Genomic DNA, 21,408 nt, shown 5'->3' on the forward strand with positions numbered 1-21,408 from the left:
ACCACCCACTTGCTCCTTCTTTGCTTAGATGCTGGTGACCCCTTGATAGGGGGTCCAAAACAGACAAACAACTGTTTGGATTTACGCCACAGGTCAGCTCTGTGGACATAAGCATCCAATGCCCTAACCGGGCATAGCAAATTGTGCTTTTCCTGGTCCGCAACGGAGGAGGACAGAAGGCCTGCAGCACTATAGATCGGGCCACATAAGTGGGGACCTTGGGAACATAACCCGGCCTAGGATGAAGGAACGCTTTAACCATGCCGGGCGCAAGTTCCAGGCACGAGGGTGCAACCGACAGCGCCTGAAGATCTCCTATTCTCTTGAGAGATGAAATAGCGAGGAGGAACAGAGTTTTCAAAGAAAGAAATCTGGCAGGAACCTCCTCCAGGGGCTCAAAGGGAGCCTGGAAAAGGCCTTGGAGGACAATCACCAGGTCCCAAGTCGGAACCCTCGTGCATGCAGCAGGCCTCAGCCTCAAAGTGACGCGTAGGAAACGAGATACCAAGGGGTCTTTACCCAAAGACATTCCACCCAAAGGAGTGTGGTAAGCACCTAAGGCCGCCACATAAACCTTTAAAGTGGACGGGGATAGACCTGCAGTGAACCGCTCCTGCAGGAACTCCAGCACTGTACCAACCGGGCAGTTAACTGGGTCCAGCTGACGGTCACTACACCATGAAGTGAAAACCTTCCACTTCAGGGCATAAAGTTTCCTCGTGGAGGGAGCTCTGGATTGAAGAATGGTCTCCACAACCTCGGTTGAGAGACCTGACCCTATGAGCTGGGCCCCCTCAGAGGCCAAGCCCACAGGTTTCACAGTTCAGGACGAGGGTGAAATATCAAGCCCTCTGCTTGGGACAGAAGGTCTCTCCTGACGGGAAACTCCATAGGAGGCCCGTTTAGGAGAAAAACTAGATCTGCAAACCATACTCTGCCCGGCCACTGCGGGGCTACAAGAAGCAGGCGCAGATGGTCCCTGCGAACTCTCTCCAGAACTCCCGGGAGCAAAGCGATCGGGGGAAAAACATACAAACGTAGCCTCGGCCACGTCTGTACCATCGCATCCAGTCCGAGAGGAGCTGGATGTGTGCGGGAGAACCAGAGTGGACAGTGAGACGTCTCTCGAGACGCAAACAGATCCACTTGACCCTGGCCAAACTCCCTCCATATCTGCTCCACCACCTCAGGGTGGAACATCTAATCCCCGGGCCTCAGCCCCTGTCTCGACAGGATGTCTGCTCCTAGATGACTTAAATAGGTGACCACCAATGTGCTGTCTGTGTGGACCCACACATGGTGGCCCCTGAGGTCTGGTAGGCCCCATAGACCGTAAGTCGAGCGTCCTTCCAGGATCGCTACCCAGCCCGTGAGGGAGGCATCTGTCGTTAGCATCCTGCGACGACAAGAAGCTCTAAACATGGGGACCTGGGACAGGAACCAAGGTTTATTCCACATAACCAGGGCACGTAGGCATCGCCGCGTAACCATGATTATGCAAAAGGGCTTGCCCCTCGGGGAAAACCCTTACCCTGAACTGAGCGTCCTTCCAGGATCGCTCCCCGAGCCCGTGAAGGAGGCATCTGTCGTTAGCATCCTGCGACGACAAGAAGCTCTCAACACGGGGACCTGGGACCGGAACCAAGGTTTCTTCCACATAACCAGGGCACGTAGGCATCGCCGCGTAACCCTGATCATGCGAAAGGGGTTGCCCCTCGGCGACTGAGCTAGAATCGACAAACCGTCGATGTAGTTCTTGATGCGAATACCCTGAGGACGCAGTGGCGCCAGAGCTGCATCTGAAAGTGCGGGGTGATAGTGCTAGGTCGAACGGAAGGACTCGATATTCGTATGCTTTGCCCCCCAAAGTAAACCTCAGGAACTTCCCGTGATATGGAAGGATGGAAAAGTGGAAGTATGCGTCCTTGAGATCTTTCGTGACAGACCAGTCCTCGGATCTGATCTGTGACACGATTTGTCTCAACATTTTGAACTTTAGTCACATGACGGAAACGTACAGAACTATTAAAATCAAAATGGGACGCAACCCCCCATCCTTCTCTGGAACGATGAAATACCGGCTGTAAAACCCGGTGTCCCTGCTGGCTCACCACGGTGGGATGAAAGCCCCCTTTGGTCTGCAGGACCCAACGAGAAATATTTGGCAGTAGCTTCCGCGCTGCCAAGAATTCTACTGGAGGTACCAGCCTCTCGAGGCTGTCGATCACGAGTTCAGTATGGCGTGCCACGAGGCTCAGTGCTGGGACCGTTGCTGTTCGCTCTGTACATGCTACCATTGGGAGAAATCATTAGGAAACATGGAATTAGTTTTCACTGTTGTGCCGATGATACTCAGCTGTATATTTCTTCAAAACCTAATGAAACTTACCAATTCACAAAATTAACGGAATGCATAGCTGATATAAAAAATTGGATGACTAGTAATCTCCTACTAAATTCTGAAAAAAAAACAGAGATTCGAATTATTGGACAAAAAACTTCCACATGTAATAACCTAGAATACTGTCTAACACTTGATGGCTGCTCTGTCAAGTCTACGTCGTCGGTTAGGAACCTGGGTGTGCTCTTTGATACCAATCTTTCATTTTAAAGTCACGTGTCTAGTATCTGTAAAACTGCATTTTTCCATCTTAAAAATATATCTAAATTACGCCATATGCTCTCATTAACAAATGCAGAACAATTAGTTCATGCGTTCATGACATCAAGACTAGATTATTGTAATGCTCTACTGGGTGGTTGCCCTGCACGCTTAATAAACAAACTACAGCTAGTTCAAAACACAGCAGCTCAAGTTCTTACCAGAACCAGGAAATATGACCATATTAGCCCGGTTCTGTCAACACTGCATTGGCTCCCTATTAAACATCATATACATTTTAAAATATTGTTGATTACTTACAAAGCACTAAATGGTTTAGCTCCGCAGTACTTGAGCAAGCTTTTAAAGCATTATAGTCCTTCACGTCTATTGCGATCTCAAAATTCCGGCCAGTTGATAATACCTAGAATATCAAAATCGACTGCTGGCGGTAGATCCTTTTCCTATTTAGCACCAAAACTTTGGAACAGTCTTCCTACCATTGTCCGGGAAGCAGACACACTCTGTCAGTTCAAAGCTAGACTAAAAACACATCTCTTTGACCTAGCATACACATAACACACTATAGACTTCTATAATTCAATGTTAGGCTGCATAGATTAGGTCAGACGGAACTGGGAACACTTCCCTTAAATCCTGATGTACTCGTTACATCATAAGAAGAATGGCATCTACGCTAACTTTAGTGTCTTTGTTTATCCCGAGGTTTTCCCGCAGCCTGCCGGATCCAGGCCGTATCCAGATCTGACGAAGGAGATTTGCCTGGACCTGATGACAATGCAGTGGTGAAGTGTCAACTATCCTCTCCCTATGGAGGATCCCTTTCCCACTCTACAGATAAAGAGTTGTTGAAAATCCGGTTTGCGTACCCCGAAGTGATAAAATAAAACAAAATTCTTTATCTAATGTATAGGCAAGACAAGTAGTTTGTTTGGGCATGGTTTGTAGGGAAATTACAAACCTGCGCACATATATTCAAACGAATATAACTATAGAATCAATTCTTAACGCGCATGTGAACGCCATCCGGTCACAGGTTCGCGTTTAAAGTCTGTTTAGAGAGAACGCCGTCGTCTTAGTGGCCCCTAATTTGATAACAAATGATAATTTTGCTGGAAGAGAATCAATCAAAACTAACTTTAGCTGGAAATAGCATTATTCAAAAATCGCTATAAAGCCAAAACAATCTCTGTTACCGTAAATTGTATGTTTATCTCTGTAAAGCTGCTTTGAAACAATCTACATTGTTAAAAGCGCTATCTAAATGAAGATGACTTGACTTGACTTGACTTCTGCATTTAGTCTTTGTTGAGCAATCAGCCCGTAGCCCTGTAACGGCGAACAGGCAGGGAACGACTGAACTGACTGCTCTAGGACCCTCCTCGGAGGGAGCGGGCATCCCAGGGCCACTACGTTTCCGGGTGGCACCTGAGATATATGCTCGCTGGAGACCGCTGCGCCCTGTAACAAACAAGGTGGCAGGGTTAGCATAACGGTCCCCCGAGGGCACCGAAGGGAGACGGGCACCGTAAAATGAGGTGTTAACCACTCTGCTTCAGTGGGGAACTGCCCTCGATGGCCTCCGCCCTCGGACGTCAGTCCTTTTCTTTGCAGCTTTCTTGGAAATAATGACGGTCCTCAGATCCGTCTTATCCCTTGAAGGCTGCTGTTGAGCGTGCTTTCCGTGTCCCCAGTCTTTTTGTGGGGGAACACGGGAAGCCACGCTCTGGTTTTTTTAGGGTTTTTTTGTGGCACGGTGTGAGGAGCTGGTTTTTAAAGTTTTGGGCTGCTCCCGCTCAGCAACCCCGGAGACATGAGTCTGGCGAGGGAAAAGTTTTTGGAAGGCAGCCGCTTGTATGGCTGATTCCTGAACCCTCTCGACGACCGTGTTACTGTGTCGCCGAAGAGGGAGATAAAGAGATAGGAAAATCCATAAAAAACATTTACTCCTTTTCTTTAATATTGCTCAAAATTGAGCCAGAAATGTCTCTCAGTGGCCATCAGGGCTGCCATAGACCGGCCGATAGAAATAGCCGTCTCCTTGGCGACCCTGAGAGACTAATCTGTGGCTCGACGCAGTTCGCAAACTGCGTTCGGGCCAATAGCCCCGCCCTCATCAATGTCTCCTAACATTTCAGCCTGGTAAACCTGCAGCAGTGACATTGTGTGAAGACATGCTGCAGCCTGACCAGCCGCTGAATAAGCCTTACCCACCAAAGCTGAAGTTACTCTAACTGGCTTGGTGGGTAATAATGTGGCTTTATGGGAAGATGCAGATTCAGGGGAGAGATAGCTCGCGAGCGTCTCTTCCCCCTTCGGCATTTCCCCATATCTGTGCTCTTTATATTGTGAAATAGAAGAGTAGTGTAATAATTGTGCACTGTATATTCTATATGACACAGGCTTCTTCCACGATCTCGACACCTCAGTGTGGAGATCGGGAAAAAACGGAAGGCTCAGGCGTTGAGATTGTGAACGAGAGGGCAGGAAGCGTTCATCTAGTTTGCTTTTTAAACCAACGTCCTGTTTATCTGCCGGCCAATCGATATGTAATCTTTCGACCGCTCTCGTTACAACCTCAACGAGCTCGTCAAAAGCATGAGACTGACGTGGCGAATCCTCAGTATCACGAGCATAAACACTAACAACATCCAGTCCCTCGGAACTGGATAGCTGCAGTGTTGATGCCTGTATCAGGATGGAAGAAACCGCAGCGCGTGCTTCCGAACCCTGATACGAGGCATTAGATCTGTCAGGTGAAGTCAGAGATAAGGCAGAGCCCGTCTCTAACCCCGCTGACAGATCCATTTGCGAACCCAAAGTCTGAAGTCTTCGCTGTGCCTCGGCAGCAGAGGGACCTCAGCCTTGGGGAACGCAAGCCTGGGCATCCTCGTTAAAAAACGCCAGGCGGGATCGGAGTGTCCGCAAGGGAAGCAAAATACAGTGCTCACAGTCAGCGCCCTCGAGCGCTGACCATGCATGCTCCTCTCACAAACAAACAACACATAAAGTGTGTGTGTCCCCACCCGTTAAATAATGCGGGCAGGGGTGCACACACACTCTAAACTGCTGCTTGCTCGCCATAGTCTATAAATATATATATATATAAATATATATATATATATATACAGACAACACCAAATAACAAGGACAATTTCACATAGAGCCCTTGTGAAGACACAGAAGCTGTTGCGGCTGGGTTTGAACCGACTTATATAGTTTCCTGGTTCATGACGTCACCCGCCTCTGACGTCCCGTCACACCATTGGACTGATTTTACATGTGCTTCAATACATCAACACGCAAAGCGTTCCCTTAGCGCCAATCGACGCAACGTGAGTTCCCTTGAAAGGGAACTACTATATACAGGTTCATAATTAATATGAATAATGCATAATCTATAATTAATTGTTAGGTAATGGTAACCCACTAGTAATGACTCAAGTATTACCAAATACTTCAGAAGGAATCACTAATTATTTGGATCAGTATTCTAAAGTGAAAAGCATAGTAATACAAACAAAGCGTAGTAACTCCCTAGTAATGACTGAAGAGATTGTAGATTAGTTTTTTTTTATTTTATTTTTTTATTAATGGTATTTGGTAATGGTAGTTGTTGCTGTTGTAGTAGTAGTAACTGTAAAGTTTTTGAGACATGGCTGATTTTGTGATGATTTTTTTAGCCCCAATGAGTGGAAAAGGCAATCCTTCTCTTGTAGAGCTATAGTCCATTGAAGTCATGTCAGAAAATTTGAACACACATGATGAACCACCACAAAGTCATAATTATGACTGGTATTTTCTTTGAGCCCCGAGTTTCTGAGTTGGGGTCGTGTCTGTGTTGACGGTAAATTTGTAGAAATTAATTATTTCTTTTTTTTATATTTATGTACAATAAAACCAACTAATTAGCATTTTTTTTAATCATATTTGTCAAAAGTGGTATTCATTTTAATGAGAAAAAACAGTATACTATAATCCTTAAATTATTTTCACATGAAAGCTTACTAATGTGATGCCCTGAGTGTAAGTGTGTATAAAATGTAAAGTTCAAATTAAAATGATAACCTTTAAGCCTTCATGTTATTGCATCATAGTTAAGATAAAAGTAATGGTGTCAAAAGACTAACCAAGTCTGTTCCACTTGACTGTTGGGCCAGTCAAGCCTGCACATGTGAGCCGTGATGTTGTTCGGCTTGTTGATTGTCATCAGTCTACTGAACACAGGATAGGGCACCATAATACCCACAGATAGTACCCATGTGGCAGCGATGACCTTGTAGGCATGAGAACGGGTCTGCCATGCCCTTGACTTCAGCGGGTTGCAAATGGCACTGTATCTTTCAGTAGCAATGGCCACTAGACTGAAGGTGGAGATGCTGACGGACATTCCTGTGTAGACAAGAGAAGGATATAAATTAATATGTAATCATGTTTGGGGGGTTGTGTATTTTATGATTATGTTGCTGTGCATCAGATTTTTTCTTACAAGCATTCCTGCTCAGTGCACCTACCCCTCCTAATTTCATCAGATTCAAACACTAAAGGTGATGATACACAGGGCAACATTTTGAGCAATGTTCCTGGGCAATGTTGCCGTCAACGGGCAACCAGATGAGACACAGGGCCCACGACCGATCTAAATCATCCAGATAGAAATGTATTGCCCATTTTCAATGGGAAAGTGCCCAAGCAACAATCACTCGGCAAGATTGCCCAGCAACATTGCTCAAAAAGTTGCCCTGTGTATCATCACCTTAAGGCTTGTGAAAGCTCTTGGATTGAGAGCTGCAGCTAATGGGGTTTGCATACATGAATATGTATATTATGCAGCGTTTGCTACATTTCGCTTTGGCACACTTTACAAATCATTTTAATGTATGCCCCCATTTAAAAAAAAACACATCTCAGATTCACCCCAGAATTGATTGTAAACTTAATTACTTTAATTAATTAATTACTTACTTTTCACTGAACAAGTATGTTTTTTATCCCAATGTTTTTCTGTGCTTATTTTATTTTGTTGCACGGTTTAATACAAATGAGAAACCAGGGCTGCTACTGCAGAACCTCTGTTGATTATCCAACGACTAGGGCAGATGGATTTCTAACTGAGTGAGATTACCCAAGTGAATTTCTTAAAAACTTAAGTCCATGGTAAAAAAAAAGAAAGAAAAAAAAAAGAAACAAGATGAAATGCAAGAGTACCAAATATAATTCAGTTTACTGGGTGAGATGGAAAATACAGTTTTTTTAGTTTAGTTTTTGTTTTTAAGTGTATAGTGTCTCCAACATGTTCTTATTATTGCAGTCTATTGGCCTAGCCCTGGGTTTTAGATCCGCTCGACTTTGTTTCATATGTACAGTGGCTGTATATCCTCTCTGCTTGTTTTTGCCAAGGCCACACACACTCTGAAGTTTTCAAAGTAGACCTTCAGGGAAATATTCAGTGCACGACCACAACGCACGATGTAGTCAGCCGGATCCGGGCCATATCCAGATCAGATGGAGGACCTTCACCGAGACACGACCACAACACATCCCTGAAGTGTCAGCAGAGATTGTGTCAACTAGACTCTCCCCTGTAAGGACTCATCGACACGACAGCCATCGGCACTGATCCTCAAAAAACCCGTCTCCATACCAGCGTGATGACTCCAATCTTCAACCAGATGGAACTGGATAATATTCTGATTGTTCCAATCCAATCTGACTTCTGACCTATAATGCTTCTTGAATCATAATCATACACTGTTCGTTCATTGGCCAGAGGAGAACTGGCCCCCGACTGAGCCTGGGTTCTCCCAAGGTTTTTTCTCCATTCTGCCACCTAATGGAGTTTTGGTTCCTTGCCACTGTCGCCTTTTTCGCCTTTTTTCACCTTTGTTGCCATTGGCTTTTGGGTTGCTTAGTTGACGACATCAAATTTAATATTTAATTTAATTTTCAACAATAACATTGATCTGCCTGCATTGACACCATTATATGAAAACTGAACTGAATACTTCCGGTGGCGCTGCTCTGCTGGCGACCCGGACCCAGGTGTTGGTTACATTGATTGCGTGGTGGAATTTTTTTAATTTGTAAAAATTGTTTAACTTGCTTAAGATTTGTTTTTATTTATTTATTTTATTTTTTTTACTTGGAAGACGGTCGCATTATACCATGGGGACCTGTATGAGAACTATTCTGCTAATGCTGTTTGTTTGGAAACTTGTGTATCGAGGCTTTGCAATGCGGAGAAGCGGGGAGGATGGGTGTTTGCCACCGATTACCTACACCAGAGACACACTTGTTGTCGATTCGAGCAAGAGACATTCCAACAACTGTGGATTTTTCCGAGGCACGGAAATTTCATCTGTTTCAGTCGAAATGCTTACGGAAGAGGGGGAAGAGCGGTGGTGTACGACAACACATATGGAGGAGAGGAAATAGATCACCGCTTCCTTCGGTTGTTTTTGGAAATGTACGGTCACTGAGAGGAAAAATGGAGGAGCTTCGTATTAACAACAGAGCGTGTTATGAATACCGCGAATCAAGCCTCATGGTGTTCACAGAGACATGGTTACATCAAAACATTCCCGATTCATTAGTGGAATTGGAAGGACGCTCCCTGGTTCGTTTGGACAGAAAAGAGGCGGCTGAAAAGAGCAGAGGGGGAGGCATTGGCATTTACATCAGAGACTACTGGTGTAAGCAGTATACTGCACGGGAGGCGGTATGTAACCCCGATTTGGAGCTACTCTGTTTTATTTGCCAAGGGAGTTTGGGAATATTGTCATGTGTGCGGTAGTGTTGTCAAAAATATCGATATTTCGATAAATATCGATACTGAAATATCTGAACGGTACCAATACTAATTTCCCGAAGTATCGATACTAGCCGAGCAGTCACTTTCACTTCTCTCCAAAGACGCGTTGACAAACACCACACGTGACGCACTCGTCTCATTCGCTCTGGTTAAATAGCAAAAGTGAAGTGAATGGAAAGATGGCGAGGGCGGCGCCCCCGCGACCGGCTTTGGTTGATTGATAAAGAACAACGCGAGCGGGCATGTCGGAGAATAGCGCGGACACGCGTAAAAAACACACCGCGAGCGGGCATGTCGGAGTCGGAGAATAGCGTGGACACGCGTAAAAAACACACCGCGAGCGGGCATGTCGGAGTCGGAGAATAGCGTGGACACGCGCTACACACCGCGAGCAGGCATGTCGGAGAATAGCGTGGACACGCGTAAAAAAAACACACCGCGAGCGGGCATGTCGGAGAATAGCGCGGACACGCGAGCGGGCTGCGGGCACCCAACAGATTGTTTGACTATCAATAATCCCTCACATCACTCTTTTTTTTTTTTATTATTGTATAGGTGAAAACAGACTTAAGGAACATCCAGGGCTACTATTTAGCAGCATATGCTCAGCATCAGGGGTGTTTGTTGTTTGGACAGACCTGCCCCCACTGCTAAAAAAAATCCTCAAGGAAACACTGTAACTCTTCTCATTTGAACTTTTCTGAAACATTAACCAAGATGGTTTATGTATTGTTGTTGATAAGAGTCTAATGTTAACATAATCTGACTGAGGAATCTTAGACAAGTAAATATTGTAACTGTGGTCAAATGTAAATTAACTGGTGCCTATTTAACTTTATTCAAAAATTATTTAATTCTGCAATTTTCCTTCATTAGCGATCATCATCAATTTGATAACACAGATATTAATTAAACTAAACAGCTAGGCAATGGCATCTCTGAATTCAATAATGACATGCCTTTAACTGAAAATTGAATGTTTAATCTTATTATTATACATTACTGACTCTCTATCCTCCAATTTGATACTGTTAAGTGCTTTTTTGTTACAGTATATTTTAATCTTTGATAACAGTAGGTAATTAAAATACATCATGTTAGCTCTGGTCCAATTAAAAAATATAAACAAATAGAACTCAGGACATTTTTGTTCATGTAAAATATACCTCATTGTCATGTTCTAGACTTGTTATATTTAGCTTTAAATTAAAAAAAATACCCCCTTAATATTGTGGCAGTTTTTTCTCCGTGGTATCGAAAATGGTATCGAATATCGATATTTTTCAAGGTATCGTATCGAAGTTAGAAATTCTAGTATCGTGACAACACTAGTGTGCGGTATATGTTTCCCCGGATGGCAATGCTGCGAGGGCCGCAGCTCGAATAACTGACTGTGTCCTGCAGCAACTGCACAAGACACCAGGAACAGCAGTTCCCTTTCGTTGTCACTCCGAGTTCCGTCGGATGACGACGAATGGGGTTTCACTTAGGAAGCCTATCGACTTCGAGTACTACAAAACGAGCCAATGGCAAAGAAATGCCGTGGGTCTGCGGAATTTGCATGGCGCAACTCCACCCCACCTCGTGGGTATAAAAGGAGGAAGCCCGGCAGAATGCAGACATGTTTTCGCTTCGGAGCCAAGAGCATCTCTTCACTCCACAGCCATTTCTGACTTCACTCTACGAGACGAGCCACTCTCTCCGGTGTTGGTGTGACGGCGATCTGCAGCGAGTTCACATTGCCTGCTGATCTGTGCAGTGATCTGCCAATGAGTGTGTTTCTCCCTGCTCGTTTTAACATCGCAGAGTTTTTTTCTCCTCTCACAAAAGAGCTTGCACGCGGCACGTCTTTTTAAAGACGGCTCGCCCGTGCATTTCTGGTTGCGGTCGACTCATTTCCGATTTTGATGGGCACATTCTCTGCTCTGCATGCTTGGGCTTGATCACGCTAGAGCAGCGTTTGTGGATGACTCACGTTCTCCCTGCGGGAACGTGACCATCGCGTCATTACGGTCGAGACTCAATGATCTCGTTAGAGAGAGAGTCCCCTCATCCACACCCCGATCTAACACTCTCCACGTGAGGTGCTACTTCGGCTGGTGGCCAGGGTGACCTGAGGGTGTGAGTGTGGAACAAATCCGCCGACTGTTTGTCCGTGGACCACGCCCCCCTCTTCGGTGACGCAACCCGCGAGTGTTCAGGGGATTCCCCGGGTCTATTTTCGGATGCCCCGCGGGTTTCCCTTGACGCTCCAGAAGCGGATCTCTTGTCCATCGCAGCATCACAGGGCGGGCTAGAATCTTCAGGAAGTGAAGATTCGACAGTGCTGCCACTTTCGGGTGTGCATATGGTATTTGTCGAGTCAGATCCTGAGATGACGGCCATGCTTTCCCGGGCCGCTGCGAGCATCGGACTAGAGTGGAACCTTTCACCCTGTCCGAGCACTCGCTGCTGGGCGATTGGTTTTGGGTGTGGCCGCTGACTCCTGTCGGCATCCACTCCAATGCCTTTCTTCCCGGATGTGCATCAGGAGATCTCGAAATCCTCGAAGACCCCCATGTCTTCCAGCGATCCCTCGTTGATCTCCTCCGCCCTTCCTTCCCTCGACGGGGGTCCTCCCCATGGGTACACTGGGGACCCCCGGTTGAACGCTCTGTTGCGATGCTACTGTGTCCTCAGAGTGCTTCCTCTCGGCGCGATCCTAAGCACCCGTCCGAAGCCTGTAGTTTTTCGTCTACACTTGTGGCGAATTCCTATAGCGCTACAGGACAGGCAGCCGCCTCACTGCATGCCATGGCCATTCTGCTGGTCTACCAGACCCAGATGCTCACGGACATGCACGAGGGCGGGACTGACCCAGGGCTCTTCAATGAGCTGCGCGCCGCCACTGACCTTGCTCTCCGAGCGACGAAAGTGGCCGTACGCTCCCTGGGTCAGGTGATGTCCACCATTCTGTGGCTGAACCTGTCTGATGTGCAGGATGTCGGGCGGACCCATCTACTTGACACCCCCATATCCCAGGTCGGCCTCTTCGGCGGTGCGGTTGAGGGCTTTGCCCAACAGTTCTCAGCCGCCCACGAGCAGACTGAGACTTATTCTGCCCCGACGGCCCCGACGGCCCCGCCGTCCGAGCAGATCCCTCAGTCTGCCCACCGCCGAAGGCGCCCTCCGTTCACCCGGGCTGGCTCTGGAAGCCGCAGGGGGACGCCACAGCCCTCTCCAGCCCCGCCCCCCGCTATACGCTGGGTTAAGCGGCACTCTTGAGATGGGCTGCTCAGAGATGGGACTCAGTTCTTTCCAGGAGCTGGTAGCAGGGCCACTCCTTTCCCTGGTGGAGGGCCGGGGAAGAATCCTTATTCCCAGAAAGAACTGACTCTCCCCTCTCTGAGCACACAGAGTTCTCGGACGACACGGTGCGCCACCCCCGGGCCGTGCACCCCTCGTCCTCCTCTGTCCCAGACCCGGATGACAGTGGGCGCCGTCCCCGGACCGTGCCGCTCTCATCCTCCTCTGTCGCCGACCCCTGGCAGAGCAAACCCCCGTGGAACGTTCGTCCTTCCCTGGTCTCCTCTGTCAGGACGCGGTCTATGACTGTGCCCCCACACCGGGCCGCTATGCCGTCCACGTCCGGGCCAGTCATACCGCCTCGCTGCCCCACCGAGGGGAAGGTCTGTGGTTCGCATGACCCCGCTGGTACAGTTCTTGGGAGCCTGGCTAGAGCTTCCCAACCTGTCCCGCTGGGTCGCACAATGATCAGGCTCGGCTACGCGATTCAGTTCGCGCGGTCTCCTCCCCGCTTCAGGGGAGTCCGTTCCACTATGGTCGGTGGCAATGCCCCTATCATGAGAGCGGAGGTTGCTACCCTGCTGGCGAAGGGTGCGATCGAGACTGTCCCTCCAGCCGAAATGAGGTCCGGCTTCTTCAGCCCGTACTTCATTGTCCCTAAGAAAACCGGTGGGTTACGGCCAATCTTGGACCTGCGCGTGCTGAACCGCTCCCTTCACAGGATGCCGTTCAAGATGCTCACTGCCAAACGCATTTTCAAATGTGTGAGGCCCCAGGATTGGTTTGCAGCGATCGACCTGAAGGACGCCTACTTTCATGTCTCCTTTCTCCCTCGACACAGACCGTTCCTACGGTTTACTTCGAGGGGCAGGCATATCAGTACGCGGCTCTCCCATTCGGGCTAGCCCTGTCTCCTCGCGTCTTCACGAAGGTCGTCGAGGCAGCCCTTGTTCCCCTTCGGGAACACGGGGTTCGCATCCTAAACTATCTCGACGACTGGCTGATCCTAGCTCACTCTCGAGACCAGGTTTGCGAACACAGGGACTTAGTGCTCCGGCACTTAGCCCGTCTGGGCCTTCGGGTCAACTGGGAGAAGAGCAAACTTTGCCCCGTGCAGAGGATCTCTTTTCTCGGTATGGACATCAACTCGGTCGCCATGTCTGCGCAGCTTACGAGCGAGCGCGCGCAGTTACTGCAGACTTGTCTAAGACAGTTTGAGGGCAAGAGTGCGGTTCCACTGAAACTTTTTCAGAGGCTCCTAGGGCATATAGCATCTGCAGCCGTGGCAACGCCGCTCGGATTGCTTCATATGAGACCGCTTCAGCTTTGGCTTCGCGACCGAGTCCTGAGGTGGGCATGGCAACACGGCACTCTCCAAGTACCAGTTACTCCGACCTGCCGTCAGACCTTCACTCCGTGGTCGAACCTCGGTTTTCTACGGGCCGGAGTGCCCCTGGAACGAGCTTCCCGGAATATTGTTGTAACAACAGATGCCTCTACCACGGGCTGGGGTGCCATGTGCAATGGACGTGCTGCCGCGAGCTCCTGGACAGGACCCCACCGCTTATGGCACGTCAATTGCCTCGAGTTGCTGGCTGTACAGCTCGCCTTGCGCCGCTTCCGAGCCGTGCTCAGGGGCCAGCATGTACTAGTCCGATCAGACAATACCGCGACTGTAGCGTACATCAACCGTCAAGGAGGTCTGCGCTCCCGCCGTATGTCGCAACTCGCCCGCCACCTCCTCTTATGGGGTCAGAAGCATCTGAGGTCGCTTCGTGCCGTTTATATTCCTGGAGCCCTGAACTGTGCAGACGAGCTCTCACGGTTTCAGCCCCTCCCTGGAGAATGGCGACTCCATCCCCAGTCGGTTCAGCTGATTTGGGACCAGTTCGGGGACGCACAGATAGATCTGTTTGCCTCTCACGACTCGACCCATTGCGCCCTGTATTATTCCCTGACCGACGGCACGCTCGGCACGGATGCACTGGCGCACAACTGCCCGCGGGGCCGCAAATATGCGTTTCCCCCAGTGAGCCTTCTTGCGCAGACCCTGTGCAAGGTCAGGGAGGACGAGAAGCAGTCTCGCTGGTCGCGCCATTTGGCCCACCCGAACCTCGTTCTCCGAACTCATTCTCCTCGCGACAGCACATACCTCTGAGGAAGGACCTACTTTCTCAGGGACGGGGCACCCTGTGGCACCCTCGTCCCGATCTCTGGAGCCTCCACGTGTGGCTCCTGGACGGGACGAGGCAGGTTTGAATACCCTACCACCAGCGGTGGTGGCTACCATCACTTCCGCTAGAGCGTTGTCCACGAGACATGTCTATGCGTTGAAGTGGAACCTCTTCGTCAACTGGTGCTCTTCTTACCGAGTAGACCCCCGGAGATGTTCGATCAGCGTCGTGCTTTCCTTCCTTCAAGATGGGTTGGAGCGAAGGCTGTCACCCTCCACCCTCAAGGTCTATGTCGCCGCTATTGCCGCAGAGCATGATCTTATAGAAGCTAAGTCAGTGGGGAAACATGACCTGATCGTCAGGTTCCTGAGAGGAGCGAGGAGACTGAATCCTCCTCGCCCTCCTCTCGTACCCTCTTGGGACCTCGCAGTGGTTCTATCTGCCCTGCGGAGTGCTCCCTTTGAGCCTTTGCAGTCAGTCGAGCTTAACTTCCTGTCTATGAAGACAGCGCTTCTGACTGCATTGGCCTCCATTTAGAGCAGGGGGTCTCAAAGTTTTGATAGGTGAGGGCCAATTTAGGAACCCAACATTGAACTGAGGGCCGCCAAAGTGGCGGGGGAGAAAACGAAGAAAAAAAAACTGAAAAGAAAATCCCATTTGAAATTATTTTAATGACCAGGTTGCATCTCTACAGTTTACATTAGTTGCAATAAACACATTTTAATTCATAACTGAGGCTAAACCTGGCAAAACTTGTGAAAATTTTGGGGGGGGAGAGAAAGAAACTTTTAAAATAGAAGCTTACCAAACAAGTCATCATCATCATTCATTTCTATCATTGCTTGTCAGTCGTGTTTCCATTATTGCAGATTTGCATATTATTATCTATCTTTTTTAACCCGTAACTGAAAAACGGAAAATGAACGGCTGTTGTCTTTTTAAAACGCAAAGTTGAACAACATTTTAATTTGAACTGGCTTCACCAACTGCTGCGCAAAAAAAGTAAATATCGACAGACTTTTTCAGATTTTTGTTTAAATCACTTTTTGCCCCTTTATTAAACATTTTAAATATTCACAAATTAATATGGAAAACATGTCGATTTTACTGGTTTTCTAAGGCCAAATTAGAACCTGGAATTTATATTTTTCCCGCAGTGATGAATGAGAAGAGCCATATAGCCTGTATACGTGTCTGATCTAGCCTGATTTATAGGTGAGTTATAGGCTAATGATAATAAATGCGTCTGAAAAAACAGCGAGGCATTTTAATTGTTTATTAATAAACTATTGTTTTCTAAGTGTCGGCTAAAAACATATCTCCATCTCCGCTGTTAAGCAGATGCGCTTTTAGAGAGAAATCCACCTTTCATACGGATTACATAATCAGGTATTTGCTTTCGATTCGAGTTTGTTTGTTTAAAAGTGCACATTATAAGCTTTAGCCTACATAGGCTATATTTTGTTTCAGTTCTCGCGCTCCAGTTCACGGAGATCATGAAAGCGCGTAGTAGCCTAGGCTACTGATTGTTTTATTTTATTTTACAAAAGCACGTTTTCTTGTTATGAGTTTACACAAATAAAAGTAGTTGCGAATAATGCATTATTATTTTCTGTATGACCAGAAATGATAGACTAGTTTAAGTTGTTTCCACTGTTGATAGGAAAATGCAAGTGTTCGCGCCCGCGAACATTTTGAAAGGTAATGGAAACGCGGCTATTAATAAGCTTGACATTGTTAAGATTATTATTAAGTCACATTGAATATTGATTACTTGGTCAACATACCCTTTTAAATTGCAATGGGATTTGTGGTGCTGGTTTCGGTTGGCCACGATTCCTATTCCTGTGTAGACAACCACTGTTCCTGGTGGGCTTGGGAGTGAGGTCAAGTGCGATCGGTCGGACCATGTAATTACCGCTTATGCCTATGGATGCCGCTAAACACCACTAAACGGAGATATTCATTTTTTCAAAGCAAAAGTTTTAACAGTTTTACAGATGTTATCGCGGGCCGCCAGAAATGTTTCGGCGGGCCGCCATTGGCCCGCGGGCCGCACTTTGAGAACCTATGATTTAGAGGGTAGGGGACCTGCACGCATTCTCCGTTGACGAAGCGTGCCTGGAATTCGGGCCGGCTTACTCTCACATGATCCTGAGACCCTGGCCTGGATATGTGCCCAAGGTTCCTACCTCTCCCTTCCGGGACCAGGTGCTGAACCTGCAAGCGCTGCCCCCGGAGGAGGCAGACCCAGCCTTGGCACTGCTCTGTCCAGTACGTGCTCTCCGCATCTATGTAAACAGAACGCAGTGTTTCAGGACCTCAGACCAGCTCTTTGTCTGTTATGGTGGGAAGCTGAAGGGAAAGGCTCTCTCCAAGCAAAGGTTGTCTCACTGGATAGTGGACGCCATTGCTTTGGCATACCAGCAGCAAGGTCGACCGTGCTCCCTTGGTGTGACCGCCCACTCCACCCGGAGTGTGGCGTCCTCTTGGGCTCTAGCGCATGGTGCCTCGCTAACAGACATCTGCAGAGCTGCAGGCTGGGCGACACCCAACACATTCGCCAGATTCTAAAATCTCCGAGTGGAGCCAGTGTCCTCTCATGTACTCGCTTCAACCAGCTAGTACTGGACCCGCTCAGGTGTCTTCGCTTGCTCGCCATTCCACTCCACGGACTGGATACGTGCGATATTCTCCTCAGGTGAGCTTCCCCGAAAGCCCTGAGTTCCTCCAGCAATCCTGACGTCGGCGCCAGTGTCTTTGCCTGCGCGTCGGCTAGGTGCCTCCCGTGTGCATGGTCCCTCCTCTGAGCGACCCCCACATGTGTATTTCCACTGTAAGCCTCTCTGAGCATGTCTTTCCCTTGGCAAGCCACCTTGCCACCCCTGGGGTCGAAATATTCCACCTGCGGCTGGAAACCCCAGTGTTCTCCATATGCATCCCTCTGGGTCATATGTGTATTCTCTAAGAATACACATATAAATGTTACACTAGATAAATGTTATTGTAATATAAAAAAAAGCATACATTGCTGGACCAAAGCCTCCATTGGCAATATTATTCATTTATCCCCGATATATAAGACTGTTTTTAAATCTAGAAAACCAGAGGTAAAGACCGTTTCTGTCTGGTCCGAGGACAGCAGAGAAAAGCTTAAGGGATGCTTTCTGTGTGCACTGATTGGGATATATTTCACAGCTTGGACATTAATGAGGCTACAGATACTATAACCGACTTCTGTGTGGACAATATGCTGGGGAAAAACAAGTGTGTGACTGTTTATCCAAATAATAAGCCATATATCACAAAGGAGATAAAAGACTGTATCAATCGGAAAAAAAAAACAAGCCTTTTGAGAACATGATCGAGTGGGTATGAGATTGATCCAGAAGGAATTTAATTGTCTGCTAAGAAATGCTAGGAAAAGACAGAAAGAGATTTTAGAACAGAGTTTTATGTCTACGAATTCTAAGAATGTATGGGACACCATTAAAATTATGACTAATATGAATACAAAGGGTAACCGTCTTATTACTAATGATGACCTGAGGAAAGCAAATTAATTAAATGACTTTTACCTCAGGTTTGACACACAGGACTGTGCACTGGAATGTAGAGAAGCTTTGGAGTCACTTGTAATCGAGAACACATATCTGAGAAAGTTTGTTTAATCTTCAGTCGACTGTGTACCAAAAAGTCCACAGGTCCTAATGGTATCTCTGCATTATTGTTAAAATCTTGTGCAGAAGAACTTACTGTGGCATGGTGTCAAATCATCTGTGGATTCTCATATTATCTGATCTATGGAAAAAATCTATAACTGTTCCTTTACCAAATAAAAACAGGTCAGAGTGAAAACAATGATTTTAGCCCAGTAGCCTTGACATCCTGTGTAATGAAAAGTTTTGAGAAGTATATGGTGTCCATTTTAAAGACCAAAGTTAACTCTGTACTTGATCCATTGCTGTCACTTATTTTATCACTAAACATCTGGAAAATCCAAAAGCTTATGCACACCTATTATTTGTTGATTTTAGTTCTGCTTTTAATACAGTTCAGCCCCACCTTTTAATTTAGAAATTGAAGATGTTTAATGTTAATTATTTTTTAATCAGGTGGTATCTTTCTTTTTTGACTAATCGGATCAGGTTAGAGTCAATCACACTTTATTGGAGCTGAAAAATATCAGCATAGGTGTTCCACAGGGATGTGTCAGTTCTCCTATCCTTTTTACATTGTATACCAACGAGTGTTCAAGTTGTGATTATAATAATTTTATAGTGAAATTCTCCGATGACACAGCGATACTTAGTCTTTTGTATGAGAATACTGATTTGTCAGTTTATTTCTCAGTGGTATCAAGGTTTGTAGAGTGGTGTGATCTAAATCATCTTATTCTAAATACAAAAAAGACTGAAGAGATGATTTTTGACCTTAGATCAATACCTAGTTTCCACCAGAAAAAAGAACTGGTTCGGAACTGGTGCTGGTTCAAATTTGGTTCAACTTGCGAACCTTCTCAGAACCTGTTTGTTTTTCCACTGACTAAAGAGCCCAGCGAACGACGTCGTTACGTCACTGTGTACGTCGCCATACGTCTTAACTTTCCCATTCCCGTCGTGTTGTTGGTCACAATAACCCCGCCCCCAGCCCCCGACGTAAGCATGACGTGGTAAAAGAACGTTTCTAGTCCAGCAAAGAGTTGGTGCCGCTTTGGAACCAATTTCCCTGGCCGAGAACCAGTTCTTTGGCTGTCGAAACACAAAGAACTGGTTCGCGAGTAGGCACCGGCTCCGAACCGGCTCTCAAAATGCTTTGGTGGAAAAGGGGTAAATAGGTGATCACACACCAGTGCTTTTACATGAAACATCAATTAAGCAAGTACGTTCCTACAAGTACCTAGGTATCCATATGGATAATACACTTAGTTGGGGGATTCATGTGGATACAATTTGTTCTCAAGTGGAGCAAAGACTGTATTTTTTACATAGACTTAGACTTTATGGAGTGGACCAGAAAATTATGTGGTTGTTCTATCAGGCAGTTATAGAGAGCATAATCAGATATGGCATTACGGTTTGGTTTGGTAACCTTACAATTCAGGTGAAGTCGAAGCTTGCACGCTTGGTTAAAATAGCAATGAAGACCATTGGGAGAAAGGAACTTTTGTCACTTGATTCACAGTATGAACAATCGGTTCTTAGAGAAGCACATAAAATCTTGGCTGATCCATTGCATGTTCTGCATACAGAGTATGAATTGTTACCTTCTGGAAGACGGTATAGATTTCAGATGTGTAGGTATAATCGTTTTAAGAAGTATTTTATTCCTTTTTCAATTAAAATGTTAAAAGATAAATGAGTATTTTTTAAGGGTGTGTATTAGGAATTATTATTATTGTTTTTTTGTGTATTGTAGAATTTTCTGTTTATGTTTTCAATGATTTTGTCAATGTAAACACCTTGAGTCCAACACAAATCTCCCCTTCGGAGACAATAAAGTGTATTTCATTTAATTTAATTTCAAATGAGCTGGGGTGCGTTTCCCGTACAACGACATAACTCGCTTCTTAACTACCATAGTACGTTGCATCATTAAAGAAATCAACTAGCTAGTAACGACTGTTTCCCGAAACCATATTGTCGCAAATTGGTTGTTCAACCATGTTGGTTAATGATGTCATGCAGGTGGTGGAGTAATAACTTCTTTCTGTTGAGATCGAATTAATGCTAGATGTTTTGCTACGGACATGACATCTGAGCCCTATTTCTATTTTTCTCTATTTCCAGATTCATTCAGGCTTGTTCTTACGTGGTAGAGCATGTTTGCACATGCGCACTCTTTAAAAACGGTGCTTTAAATCTCTTGACAAACTAAAAGACGTAAATGACATTTGTATGTGTTCTAAATAAAAGATACAGATTGCACTGAATGTCAGCTTACTTATTTTGCTCAAGACAAGGATTAATTACGTCCACATGTCAGGCAAACAAGAAACTATGCTTCTCTAACTATGCTGTTGTTCAAACCACACAACTTTGCGATGCTGTTTGCGAATCTTCGTTAGAACTATGTTTTCGGGGAAACACTGACTCGTTGAACTATGCTGATAACGACGGAACTTGCGACCAAAGTTGGCTGACGATGCTTTTGGGAAACGCACCCCTGGACGATGACATCACGGTTTTCTCCAGAGCGGCTATATACAGTATATAAATGAACTAAATTAATAACTTTTTTACAACAAAAATGAAACATCACAGAACTTACTTAAGCTGGACTGTGACGCTATTTTCTTCTGGAAACAAACTTTGTTGCATTATTTTCCTGTTATCTCTGTAAAGCTGCTTTGAAACAATCTATATTGTAAAAAGCGCTATATAAATATATGTGACTTGACTTGACTTTGACAGTGTGACATCATGTTTAAGAACTTTGCAAAGACAAATCTCTGAAGCTCTTTGACGGTTAAAAGGCCAACGGTTTGACTCTATTCAGTCAGAAACTATTACATT

At 46.3% G+C, this 21,408-nt stretch overlaps 1 protein-coding gene across 1 annotated transcript in view; it reads right to left on the reverse strand.

Annotated features, from left to right (window-relative positions):
* The window catches only part of cckbra (cholecystokinin B receptor a), a 102,340-nt gene that overhangs the window by 24,733 nt on the left and 56,199 nt on the right, over positions 1–21,408 (reverse strand). Inside the window, exon 3 of the mRNA XM_056254319.1 lies at positions 6,754–7,015. Coding sequence (XP_056110294.1) covers positions 6,754–7,015 — 262 coding nt within the window. The remainder of the gene's footprint in view (positions 1–6,753; positions 7,016–21,408) is intronic.

Source organism: Rhinichthys klamathensis, unplaced genomic scaffold, assembly GCF_029890125.1.
Source record: "Rhinichthys klamathensis goyatoka isolate OS25496 unplaced genomic scaffold, OSU_Roscu_1.1 h1tg000111l_1, whole genome shotgun sequence".
In the NCBI taxonomy this organism is placed as follows: domain Eukaryota; kingdom Metazoa; phylum Chordata; class Actinopteri; order Cypriniformes; family Leuciscidae; genus Rhinichthys; species Rhinichthys klamathensis.